Source organism: Phoenix dactylifera, chromosome 1 (genome assembly GCF_009389715.1).
Source record: "Phoenix dactylifera cultivar Barhee BC4 chromosome 1, palm_55x_up_171113_PBpolish2nd_filt_p, whole genome shotgun sequence".
Classification (NCBI taxonomy): domain Eukaryota; kingdom Viridiplantae; phylum Streptophyta; class Magnoliopsida; order Arecales; family Arecaceae; genus Phoenix; species Phoenix dactylifera.
In genome coordinates, this window is record NC_052392.1 from 22,067,932 (window position 1) to 22,081,264 (window position 13,333).

A 13,333-nucleotide genomic window follows, 5' to 3' on the forward strand; every position below is an offset into this window, starting at 1 on the left:
AATACTAACATTCGATAAGTACCAAGGTATAAATAGAAACTTGGTCACTAGGTTGAAGTACTCGGCTAACAATTTGAAGTTGTACTTGGTTAGCAGCCTAATATATCTAGCTATCGGGCCAAATAGTACTAGAAAGATGTTAATCTCAGATTAAGTACTAGAGAAATAGACATAAACACCAAGGTTTGCAGGTCGAATCAACAAAATTGTAGGCCGAAATATAAAGAATGTAGATCAAAATACTAAGAGCCCCCGTGTTGAAACACCAAGGTGCAGGCCAAGAACCTGAGGTGCAAATTGAGGGAGAATGAGTTATTGGTTTGGGATGATACTTTTAGTAAAGCAGAATTTAATAAGAGTGGCTAGCCAACAACTACTACTCTATAGAATATGGAAGGAATGGTAGCACTACCTAGAATATATGAGTAGTAGAATGCAGATAATTCTATGCATAATAATAGTGGTTTACATGTCATAAGCCAGGAAAAATAAGTATCATCAATGAGTAGTCACACCTATCTTACCGCTACTTATAGAAAAGTAAGAGAACTATTTGGAATATAGAAATAATGGAAAGAAAATAATTGCCGAGCATGATGAAAGTAATCCACGTGGTGCAAACTAGCAAGAACAAATGTAAAAGCCAAGTAGTAGCACCTATCCTAGCAATCAATAGGAGCCGCTTATAATTATTAAATTATAATTTTGAGAAAAAGTCTTTTGTCAATCAAATAACCAACATTTTTATTTTATTTTTAGTTATCTTTTTTTTATTTTAATTTATCTTTTAGTTTGTAGTTTCTAGCATGAAACTATAGTTACTACTTCCTTTTTTAAGAAGATAGCACTTAGGTTTGAAAGTTATGTAAAATCAAGATGGTAGAATCTATTATTATTTATCTTTTTTGGTTCGAACATCACACCGTCTCAGAAGGAGAAAAGGTTCGTATGTATATATATACGTATGCATATGTGGGTGTGTCTATATATATATATATATATATGTATGTATGTATGTATGTATGTATGTATGTATATGCGCTTTCATTGGCTCCAACAGTCGACGAACGGTCCTCCAAAGAAAAATTGTGGTGGGCGCACCCTACAAACCGAGATGCAGAAGAGCTGGCTTGAAGCCAGAGCCCTCGGCGCACCCGTCCATTTGGCCGGCTCAACCCGACCCGTTGTCAAGTGGTACGGTAACTCGACCCAGTTCCATGTCCACAGGACATATCTCTCCCTAGCTAATCCCACCCTCCTCTCCCTTTCCTCTCTCTTTCCCCACGCGCCATCGGCCGCTTATTGGCATCCTTCCGTTCTTTGACCCCCTGCCCTCGCCTCCAAATCAGAAAGGAGGAGCCAAGGAGGAGCACAGAGAAAGAGATATACCGATCACCAGAGGGCCCGTGCTTCGCGCCCCATGGAGGAGATCTCCACCGAGCACCAGCCCTCTATCCCTTCCCCCGCCGACGGGGCCGGCCCCTCCTCGTCGCCCCAGCCGGCGTCGCCGTCGGTGAGCCCCGCTGGCGCCGGCGCCCGCTTCGACGACGACGAGGAGGATGAGGGAGACGTGTGCCGGATCTGCCGCAACCCCGGCGACGCCGGGAACCCGCTCCGCTACCCCTGCGCATGCAGTGGCAGCATCAAGTTCGTCCACCAGGACTGCCTCCTCCAGTGGCTCAACCACAGCAACGCTCGCCAGTGCGAGGTACCGAACCCTTCTTTCTTCGTCTCTATCGATCCATTCCTTTATTCTTTCCTGATGATGGGTTTTAGGGTTTCCTTTGATCTTTTCGATCTGGTGCTGTAATTAGGTTTGTTTTCCGTCGGATGTTAGTTCTGATTCTTATCTCGTCCCTTTTACGAATCGTGTTTGGAGGTCGCGATGCGGATCTCGCGAACTTCGTTAACGTTTTCGCGGTTTTGGATATGGAAAGCGGTCGTTTCAACGGTCCTTTATCAAACTACGGCGAATATTATTGAAATAATAGTCTGTATGGCTATTGGTTGATCATCTATCTAGTTAACGAATCTCCCATCTGTTCCATAGATCAATCAATCTATGGTTCGGATTCTTTTTGCTTTAATGCAATAATTTATTTAAATAATTTTTCAAAAAAGTCTCAATAGGAGTGTTGCAAGTCGACTTGGTTGCTGAAAGTGGAGGATAGATCTTTTTCATTTATATTGAATCTCACAGCCAACTACAAAATTTTTCATGCCCTACATGTACCCTTTTTTTAATGTCAAACCAATAAAAAATTGTTGATACTCGATCATGATCGATGATGATGTGATTGTTGAATTGTTGATGATATAAAACCCTTGTAAAACATTGTTGTGGTCATATTGCTTTGTTTGCATAAGACTTGCTATTTCACATTATCTTCTATGTCCATTATGTTGATGTAGCACACTGTCTTTTTAAGGTATGCTAGCATGACTCTTAACCTCTAACGCTTCATGAACTGCTGAACCATACTCTGAGGTTTCCAATATGGAGCCTGTAGCAATCCCACTGCTGATCTGCAGTATTATCAAGGTATAATTTCCAATTAGGAAGACTTTGCTGCATACTGATCAACCATGTCTATTCGACAGAAGACCATTATCTAGTTGCGTCTTGTCTACAAGAGATGTTATCTTCATTTGGTAGATGTAACCTTGTAAACCAGCATTCAGGTAACAGCTCTCTCTCTCTCTCTCTAATCTGAAGAGACTGTTTCTCATTTGAAAGACAGTAACTAAATGTTTTGTACCAGGCCATTCTTGTAAGGTTGAGACCAACACGTCTTCATGCTCAAGTTGCTGATGGTTGAAATTGAAACTAAGAGAGAGTATTTGGATCGACTATTAACATCATTTTTTGTAGACCTTGCATAGGACTCTCCTGTCATCTATTTTCATTATGTATTTGGCTCCATAAAGGATTATTCTCATCTTTATTTCCTGAATACAAATCGGATCTAGCTCGAATCATAGATTTGTCTCTTGACTAGGTTCTTATCTCGTGCGCTTAAACCTTCAAGGTGTAAAGAGAGGAAATCTTCACCAAGAGGATTTTTTTTTTGTCACCTCAAGTGAAACTATGGCCTCCACAACCTCCAGTTTGTTTTTCAACTAGTGAAGCACTAGCATTTTGCATGTCGGTGCATGTGGGGTATGAGTTAAATATACTAGACCATGGAACTGGGGATAGAGTAGGAAAAAAGAAAATAAAATCTGACAAAATAATGGATGAAGCAAATGTTGTGCCATTTTAGACTCAAGGCAGAGCAATGCATGAATAGTGGAGTATTACATGAAGATGTTTTGGTACATGATAACTCATCATTCACTATAGAGTCATTGATGCTTATTCCAGGGTGCAGTTGCAGTGTCATGTACTCTTGATGGGCCCCATTGTGGACTTGCACACTTATGATAGAAACAAGCCAGGTGTTGAGTCAAACTTGAGGATGGATTCGAATCCCCTGAGTTTCCATTATAATAGTAGAAGACATAATGTGGGCCAACTAATGTGTTCCATGGAGTGCTTGCACATGTGTCAACCTCTTTGATGTTGTCATATAGATTTGTTGCTCGTCTTGTCTTCTTTAAGATTTCATGTACTATTCCAGGGTGAATTTTTTTTTATGTTTCAACACTTTAATGTGCTTACTATTTAGTGATGATTGACCAGGCTTCTTGTCAATGCTTTTTGTATGCTTTGCAGGTGTGTAAACATACATTTTCTTTTTCCCCTGTTTATGCTGAAAATGCCCCTGCAAGACTTCCCTTCCAGGAGTTTGTGGTTGGGATGACCATGAAAGCATGTCATGTCCTGCAATTTTTCCTCCGGCTTGCTTTTGTTCTTTCTGTTTGGCTCCTTATAATACCTTTTATCACATTTTGGATATGGCGTTTGACGTTTGTGAGGAGTCTTGGTGAAGCTCAAAGGCTGTTTTTGAGCCACATATCTGCACCTTTGATTCTCACTGATTGCTTACATGGCTTCCTGCTTTCTGCTAGCATCGTGTTTATATTTCTTGGGGCAACGTCATTAAGGGATTATTTTAGACACCTCCGTGAACTTGGAGGACATGATGCTGAAAGGGATGATGAAGGTCATGAAAGGCATGGCGCTCGTGCTGTGAGAAGATTTCCTGGCCCTGCTAATAGGATAGCTGCTGGTGATGGGAATGCTGAAGATGGAGGTGGTGCCCAAGGAATTGCTGGGGCAGGTCAACTTATAAGAAGAAATGCAGAAAATGTTGCCGCGCGGTTGGAAATGCAGGCTGCCCGTCTTGAAGCACATGTTGAACAGATGTTTGATGGATTGGACGATGCAGATGGTGCAGAAGATGTACCATTTGATGAGCTTGTTGGCATGCAAGGGCCTGTATTCCATTTGGTGGAAAATGCTATAACAGTAAGTGCATGTTTCTGTGCTGCTGAACTTATGTTACACCTTTAGCTTTTCTTGACTGAAGAAGACTAATTGATTTTACTGTTCTTTTCATCGAACATTTGTTGGCTGATTTTATATTTTGGTTTGTCAGTGAAGGTGATATTGTTCTTTAAGAAAAAAAATGGTTTTGATTTGTTATGTTGGCTGTTTATGCTTGAAACCATAACTTATTACAGGGTATGATTGTATTGTGGTGATGTAACATGGAACCTGGGACTAGTGGATCTTGGAGTATCACATCTATCCCATGACCAGAGGGATGTTATTGTATTATTATCTTGCATCAAATTAGTATATTTTTATGTAGGGGTAAAATCAAGCTGAGCCAAGATGAGTAGCTAGAGGCTCGAGCTCGACTCGATTCAAAATATTTGAGACTTATCAAGCTTTAATATCCAAGCTCGAAATTGATTTGGTCAAAAACAAAGGAGTAATACTCAAGATCGACTCGACTCAACTCGACTCGAATTTGAGCCTTGGTCATAATTAAAAAAATATGATTAAAACAAAATATAACATAATATTATATTTTAAATATTCAATTAATAACATATTATAAATAAAATATAATATAATCAAAAATATATATACTCGACTAGGCTTACGAGCCTTTAAGTCGAGTATTTTGCTATTCGAGCTTGACTTAAAAAACTATTTGAGCTACTCGAGTTTGGCTTAAGCTTAGTAATAGTCGAGCTTGGACTTGAGTGAAGCTCGAGCTGCTCGACTTATATGCACCCCTAGTTTTATGCCTAGGATTGTGTGTGGTGGAGCATATAGCTAATTGGTTTGAACAAGGAGGATTGGCAATTGATTGAATTCATCAAAGTGTTTTCTGTGGTCACATGGTTGCCTCTATGGATGCATAAATTGTTGTGCACATATTCCAAGTGCCAAAAATTTTCATATATCATAGAAGTTTGTTGTGATCTAAAATTGTCAGTATTTTAAGCATTCATTTCTTTATTGTTGCTGTGATGGTTATAATTTGATTCATCTAGATTGGATTTGTCAGTTTGGGGACAACTCTACTATGCGATGTAGATTTTTATTGATGCTTTTGCTTACACCTTTGAAAGTTGTTTACTATATCACTTTTTGAATCCCTTTTGTTAGTCCTACATTTGGCATCACTACAAGCTCTTTAGAATCAGCTTGTATTTGTGTCAACTTCAGTTTTCCCACTATTCTTCTGTTTCATGGAACGCTGACTCCTTAAAACAAAAATGAATGCCTCCTCTAATGAGGGCCTCCTCACTTCCTTGTGTCACATGCCTATACCATCTTAATTGTTTCCCTACTACTTTTTATTTAATTGCCGCCAATCTGAAGCTTCCTGCAATGCATTCTTTTTTTATCTTATTATTTTCAGTTTACCACATATCCACATTAACATTTTATCCTTAGCTCACTTGGTTGGGCCCCAAATATTGCCCAAAGTTTGAGGCATGCAGTATTATGGGTCAAATTGCTGTTTTATTCTTCTTGTGTTTGGAGGACTTTCATCCATCATCCATTTATTTAATGGACCTTGCAATCATTTCTTTGCAAGAAAATTAGCCCTTGTTTTCTTTCATGGCATCTTTGGTGATTTTGTATCCTAGTCAAGGTTGGAGGAGCCGATACCGGACCCTGTACCAGTTTTTCGGCGGGACGGCTTGGCGCGGGCCTCCTCCGTGCCGTGCCGGGCCGGGCCCGTACGGACACAACGAACAGACGGGCGGGGGACAGGCCAAACAAGAGAGAAAAAGAGAGAGACAATGGGGGAGGGAAGGAGAGGACGCTGGCGGAGCTCGGCGGACCTCGACGGACGCCGCGAGGGGGTTGGCGCCGACCTCTGTTTTGTTTCGCTTTAAAAATTTGGGAATTCGTAAGTGAAGTCGGCAATCGATTTGCCAACTTCACTTACGAATTTTCAAATTTTTTAGTTCACGATTCGTAAGTGAAGTTGGCAAATCGATTGCCGAGCGGCCGCTTAAGCGACCTTCTTCTCTAGCGCCGGCCCCCTTGCGGGCTCCGCCAGTGTCCCTCCCTCCTTCCCTCCCCCGGTCTTTCTCTTTTCCTCTCTCGTTCCGCCTCTCTCAGGCTTCCTTCTTTCCCGGTGCCGGCCCCCTTGCGGCCTCTGCCGGCGTCCTCTCCCTCTGCCTCCCTCCCTCGCTCTGTCTCTCTTTTCTTCTCCTTCTCCGCCTTCAGGATGGCATCCCGTTTTTTGAGTCGGAACCGTACTGATGAGCCAGGTACGGTTCGAAACAGGTGGAACCGATTGGTTCGAGTCGGTTTTGCCGATGTTGATCCTAGTTCAGGCTTGGTTTATGAAAGCAGTTTGGCAGATGTAGTTATATACTAATTGCGTGCATTTCAAAATTATAATCCCTATCTAACTTCATGATAGACTTTTAACAATGATGATAATGAAAAAAAGAAAATCTAATTGATCTTATCCTATAATTTTGGTTATGGGATTTCAATTGCTTGGTTTAGACCTCTATCTTGGCAGTGTTTAACTTGTGATGATTGCAGTCCTGGCATAGTATGCCGCTAGAAGAATCTAGACACTTGACAGTGAAGAGAAAAAAAAATTCTTTATGCAGTAGCATTTCATGTGCAGATTTTTGTTATTTGTACTGATTTATTCTGATCTTTGTCCTTGTATTCTTCTCAAATTAAAACTGCAGTGGTTCATGAAACTTCCCACTTTTTGCACACCCGACTTCCTACAAATGTTCGATTATATTACCTTGCCATGTGAATTGTCTAGCTTGTATGTAGCTTATATGTAAGCTGATGCTTTATGTTGCTGCGCTGTGTTAATTTACAAATAAATTTTTCTGAATAATTTTTTTCCCAGGTACTGGCAAGCAATGCAATATTCCTGGGTGTAGTAGTTTTTATTCCCTTTTCATTGGGAAGGATAGTACTCTACTATCTATCATGGTTCTTTTCATCTGCATCTAGTCCGATGTTGGCAAAGGTCATGCCTCTTACAGAATCTGCTCTTTCCTTGGCTAACATTACCTTGAAGAATGCACTTACTGCTGTAAAGAACTTGTCAGCTGAAAGTGATAACGCAAGCGTACTTGGGCACGTGGTGGATGTGGTTGCAGGATCCTTGAAAGTAAATGCCACTGGACTGGATGAAGTCTCAAATAGTGTTAGAACGCCTCTTGCATCAGATCTATTGAAAGGAACATTTGCTGGTTACTCACGTCTTTCAGATGTCACTACACTTGCAGTTGGATATATGTTTATATTTTCTATGGTGTTCTTCTACCTTGGGCTCCTCGCTTTGATTCGATATGCTAAGGGTGAGCGCCTGATTATTGAGAGGCTTTATGGGATAGCTACAATAGCAGAGGCGATCCCATCTCTTTTCAGACAATTTGTGGGAGCAATGAGACATCTGATGACTATGGTTAAAGTCGCTTTTCTTCTGGTGATTGAACTTGGGGTCTTTCCATTGATGTGTGGGTGGTGGCTTGATGTATGTACTTTAAGGATGCTGGGTGCAACAATTTCTCAAAGGGTGGAGTTCTTTTCAGTGTCACCATTAGCAAGCTGTTTTATCCATTGGCTTGTTGGAATCATTTACATGCTTCAGATAAGCATTTTTGTTAGCCTTCTTCGAGGGGTATGGTTTAATTTTTGATGCTATTTCTTTAATGTATTGTTATGGCCCTTTTTCCCCTCGTTCTTATAAAGTTATAATTGATAGGTCTTGAGAAATGGAGTTCTATATTTTCTTCGGGACCCAGCAGATCCAAATTATAATCCATTTCGCGATTTAATTGATGACCCTGTGTATAAACATGCCCGGCGAGTTTTGCTTTCTGTTGCTGTTTATGGAAGTTTGATTGTGATGTTAGTCTTCTTACCTGTCAAACTTGCTATGCAATTAGCACCTTCCATGTTTCCATTGGACATCACGTAAGTTTGTTATTTTATTTATTCAATAACCAGGGAACAGTTCTTTGGCTTGTTTCTTTTTTATTTTAATGCTTTTTTTTGTTGTTGTAGTCTTTTCTCTCATTCTGTTAGTATTTTATGCAAGTGCAGTGTTTTTGACCCTTTTACTGAGATTCCTGCGGATGTGCTTCTGTTCCAAATCTGTATTCCATTTGCGATTGAGCATTTCAAACCGCGAGCAACAATTAAATCCCTTTTACATCATTGGTTCACGGCTGTTGGCTGGGCTCTTGGCTTAACTGATTTCCTACTACCTAGACCTGAGGAAAATGCTGGGCAGGAAATTGGGAATGGAGAACTAGCAAGACAGGATAGAATGCATGATGCACGTCAAGGCAGAGTTGGGCAGCCTGACCAGCCTTTGGCACGGTTAATTGCTGCTGATGATCATAACAGGAGAGGTCATCCTATTGGAAATGCTGATGTTGCTGAAGATTTTGATGTAGATGATCAAACAGATTCTGAGTAAGCATTTGTAAACAGTTTGATATGCACATGTTTACACGCACATCGGGGCACCAAATCATATATAAATTTTTACATCACTCATGCTTGCAGTAGGGGTTCCATGTATAGAAAAAAGTTAAACATGAAGCTAGACTGGAAACTAAGACACCTGACATGTATCAGTTATATGTTAAATAGTGCCATATAAAATGAAATGATGAATATTAACTTGGAGACCTGTTACCTGGTATCAAATGATCATTTAGTGAATGGTTTTTATACAATAAAATAAAAGGTTCATTTTGATCTATGGCTGTGAACTAACCAAACCACTTGAATTTGGTGTACCATCTACATGTAGTTTCAAATATTTAGAGCTTGATGAGAGTTGGATCATTTTAAGTTGATTGGCTGACCATGTGTTTAGTTGCAGGAAACAAATGAACAATTAAAATCTTTATGCCTTGGAATTATTAAAGCCATCCATGTTTGCTTCCAGATGTGTTCATGTGCATGTAAATCTCAAATTGTATCTACAGATGATTCTTATTTTGGAGGGACATCGTTATGGGCATGGGAGGAAGAGTTAAATTTAAAAAGGTGCAACATTTTTGTTGAGTTTAGCCTGGAAAAATATGGAACCCATGTATAAAGTTTATGATATACATCAAATACTCATCCAAAGAATGAAAGAGATTACTGGGCAGCAAACCAAAAAAATAATTATGGTACTATACTCATATGTGACTAGATATTGATAGAATAACTTTTTCTTGAGGAAGGCCTAATATGTATATACGTGACAGAATTCCTGTACCATGCACTAGTTATATGTTTTCTTTGTCAATCATTTTCTTTTTAGGGTGGTGTGCAGAAAATACTTTCCTCTTAAGTAAATTCAACAAGATTCTTCTTGCATAAGCCATTTTCTGTCGCTCTACTTTATCCTAAATATGTGTGTGTGTGTGTGTATATATATATATATATATATATGTATATATATGTATATATATATAATGTGTATATATATATGTGTGTGTATATGTATATGTCTATTTATGTGGATATATATGTATGTTTCCCTCCTTGCTTAGGAGTGGTCTCCAACCTTTCAGGAGAGAATGATAGGCACTGTATCATTGATAAGTTGCTATAAATGAGCATGCACTAAATCTCTGGAAGTATGATTTGGAAGCTGCTAGAGAGCCTACTCGTCTCCTTGGGTCCTCATTTTTGACTTTAACAGGACATTGAAACTTCTGTTAGGAGACACTGAGTTCCTGCAGACCTTTTTAGAGTAATATATTGTGCTATCACGTTTAATGTTAATAACGATTTCTTGGCATTGCTGCAATATCTTTGCGGCTTTCACCTTTATTTCACCTTTTTAAAATTAGCATTTAGGTTAATTTGAATTTTTTAAAATATCTTATCAAGATTAATGTTTGAAAAGCTTTTTAGGCATTAGTTGATCTGGTGGATGACGAGGGGGGACCCTGGGATGTTGAATATGCTGTAGAGGATACTTGCGCTATTGTTTTATAAAGTAATAATAGTTTCTTTCCATGTACACGAAACCAAAAGCGTTGAATCGACTACTTATACGAAAACTTGGTTATGAAAGATACTTGGGTTGAAGAATATGGTGTGACCAATTTCAACTACTAAAACACAATTAAACTGGATTAAATCAATAATGTTACACCATAACTATCATTAGTAAGCTGAGTTGAACATAATTATACGATTAAGTAGATAACTGAATGCTCCAATTTCGATAAACAAAACATGATTAAACTGGCTTTGATCAGAATAATGTTACATCATAACTGCCGTTCGGAATTATATGATTAAGTGGATAATTGAATGCAAGACTATTATTTTGGGCTTCCTGCAGGTGTTTTATCTGCTGGTTCTTGTAAAATCTATCTTCTGTAGATTTTATGCATCTTTTATTGGCTTATCAACTTCAATTTTCTCGGGAAAACAGTGATTTTAGTGTATTGCCTTGTCATCTAATCTGACAATCATTTATTCAATTCTTGGCAGGTATGGTTTTGTATTCCGTATTGTGTTATTGCTGATGTTGGCATGGATGACTCTTCTGCTCTTTAACTCCACATTGATTGTTGTGCCTATTTCACTTGGGCGCATGCTGTTTAATGCCATCCCTCGCCTTCCAATTACTCATGGTATCAAGTGCAATGGTAATAATTATGCTTAAGAAAAATATCAAAGCAATATTTCATCACTGGTCAGTTTTTGATCATATGGGGAATCAACATGTTGATTGCTTCTTTTTTCAGATCTATTTGCATTCAGTATTGGTTGTTACATCATCTGGGCTGTTGTTGCTGGAACCAGATACTCAATTGAATATATTAAAACCCGGCGAGCACATGTTCTGGTATCGCTGATTTGGAAGTGGTATGTTATTGTCGTCAAAATTTCTGCCCTACTTTCTATATGGGTAAGTGAATAATATCACACAGGCTGACCGTTTAGAATTGTCTTAAAATTTTCTCTCTTTTTTTTTCAAAAATATCCCTATGTTATTGTTTTCAGATCTTTGTTATCCCTGTGCTGATTGGCCTTCTTTTTGAGCTTCTGGTGATTGTACCAATGAGGGTGCCTGTGGATGAAAGCCCAGTCTTCCTGCTATACCAGGATTGGGCTTTGGGTCTGATATTTCTCAAGATATGGACTAGACTGGTACGCTTACTACTATCTTTATCTATTTGTTGAGTTTCGCTTGTACCTGCAGCTTCATGTTTGATAGCTTTATCATATTCTTTATGTTTTTTCTTTTTTCTCTTTTTTGGTGTGGGTCATGTGTTTAAAGTCTCAATTAAACAAATTGATTTGCACCGTAAACCACTTGGGCAGAGAGATCACATTCCTCTAGCATTTTTAGCATATTGAATGTACTCTGTTGTTATAGGTCATGCTGGAGCAGATGGCACCATTGGTAGATGAAAGCTGGCGTAGAAAGTTTGAAAGGGTGAGAGAGGATGGGTTCTTCCGGCTGAGGGGCCTTTGGGTCCTGCGTGAGATTGTGATACCAATTGTCTCAAAGCTGTTGACTGCTCTCTGTGTGCCTTACGTGTTTTCCAAGGGCATTTTCCCAGTCTTGGGCTACCCATTAATAGTGAACTCTGCTGTGTACCGGTTTGCCTGGCTGGGCTGTCTCCTTGTCAGTATGGTGTGCTTCTGTGCCAGGCGGTTCCACGTTTGGTTCACCAACCTCCACAATTCCATAAGGGATGACCGCTATCTGATAGGCCGGAGGTTGCATGACTATGGGGAGGAAACTCCAGAGGAAAGCAGTGAGTCAGAGATCATTCCACATAACCGAGACATTATCCCAGCTGATGCTGCTCTGATACAGCATGAACGAGAAGCAGATGGGCTTAGGCATCGACGACTTAATCAGCGCCCTAACCACCAACAGAGGTTGGCCATATAAGAGTTTCTCCAGAGGATTTTGCTGCTGCTGCTGTTTGAATTTGTTATTGTATTTCATCCTTGTCGCTAGATAAAAAGTGCTATTTGTAAATGTGAATAGGCTCTGCACCCAAGTATTCATGGACTTTAGTCGTGTGATGTGAGACTTTGGAGGCACTGAGTTTTTAACACATTAGCATTTAGATGGTTTCAGTTAGGAAACTGGTCTGTTAGAACGCTAAATATGAGTTATGTTTTAGCTATGTAAATGTTAGTGTGCAATATTTCTATTATGGGGAATGCTGTGTGTCACTGAATTAGTTTGATATGCTATCGGCCAAGTGTCAAGGCTTCCAGTGCAAGCCAGTTGCAAGCCCAGGATACATGTAGTTTGGGAAACAGGGAAGATCAAATTAACTTGGGCAAAACCTTCAAGAAATAAAGAAATGTAAAGATTATATAGTCATAATTTGTGTCGCATGTAACTCTGCATCCATCTTTTTAAGAAAATGAAAAGACTAAGAAGACAAGAAATTGTCATAATTTATGTCATAATATCATCTAAGCAAGAGTAAAACGGTAACAATATGGGGTTCCCGCTCTGCTTGGATGAATGGTTCTCTTGCTGCAATGCATAAGGGCACTAATGCAAATCCCATGATTTGTTATCTCAAATCACCCCAAAGTATTTTTCCTTCATAAAAGCATTAGTATAGTATATAATTATAGTAAACTTATGTAGCAATAATGTAATGCATGTCTAACATGGCCAAAATATTTATATAGCCATGCACTTAAATTTTTAGAAAATGGAGCTTTTTGAAACATTTGATACGGATGACTTCAGTGACATCAAATTGGGTGTCATTCGAACAAAGAAATTAAACAAAGGTAATAAGACACATTTATAAGGGAGCGAAGTCTGTGTTTATTAGGATTAGAATGAGGGCTGTGTGCAGCTAAATCAACATTTTGAACTGAACAAAACTTTCCAACGGATTAGCAGGCTTGATAGAGTGGGTTTGCGAA

At 39.3% G+C, this 13,333-nt stretch overlaps 1 protein-coding gene across 1 annotated transcript; it reads left to right on the plus strand.

Annotated features, from left to right (window-relative positions):
- The first annotated feature begins 1,255 nt into the window (after positions 1-1,255).
- LOC103711508 (probable E3 ubiquitin ligase SUD1) lies at positions 1,256-12,602 on the plus strand. The gene is made up of 9 exons (XM_008797675.4): positions 1,256-1,708; positions 3,716-4,411; positions 7,299-8,078; positions 8,163-8,374; positions 8,504-8,878; positions 10,910-11,067; positions 11,167-11,330; positions 11,426-11,572; positions 11,802-12,602. The coding sequence occupies exons 1-9, from the start codon at positions 1,421-1,423 to the stop codon at positions 12,324-12,326; spliced, it is 3,345 nt and encodes a 1,114-aa protein (XP_008795897.1). The 5' UTR covers positions 1,256-1,420; the 3' UTR covers positions 12,327-12,602.
- Positions 12,603-13,333: the final 731 nt, after the last annotated feature.

Coding starts and splice junctions, on each gene's coding strand:
- LOC103711508 (XM_008797675.4), top strand. CDS start 1,421: ATGGAGGAGATCTCCACCGAGCACCAGCCCTCTATCCCTTCCCCCGCC. Junction 4,412..7,298: donor TGGTGGAAAATGCTATAACA/GTAAGTGCATGT, acceptor TTTTTTTCCCAG/GTACTGGCAAGCAATGCAAT. Junction 8,879..10,909: donor GATGATCAAACAGATTCTGA/GTAAGCATTTGT, acceptor AATTCTTGGCAG/GTATGGTTTTGTATTCCGTA.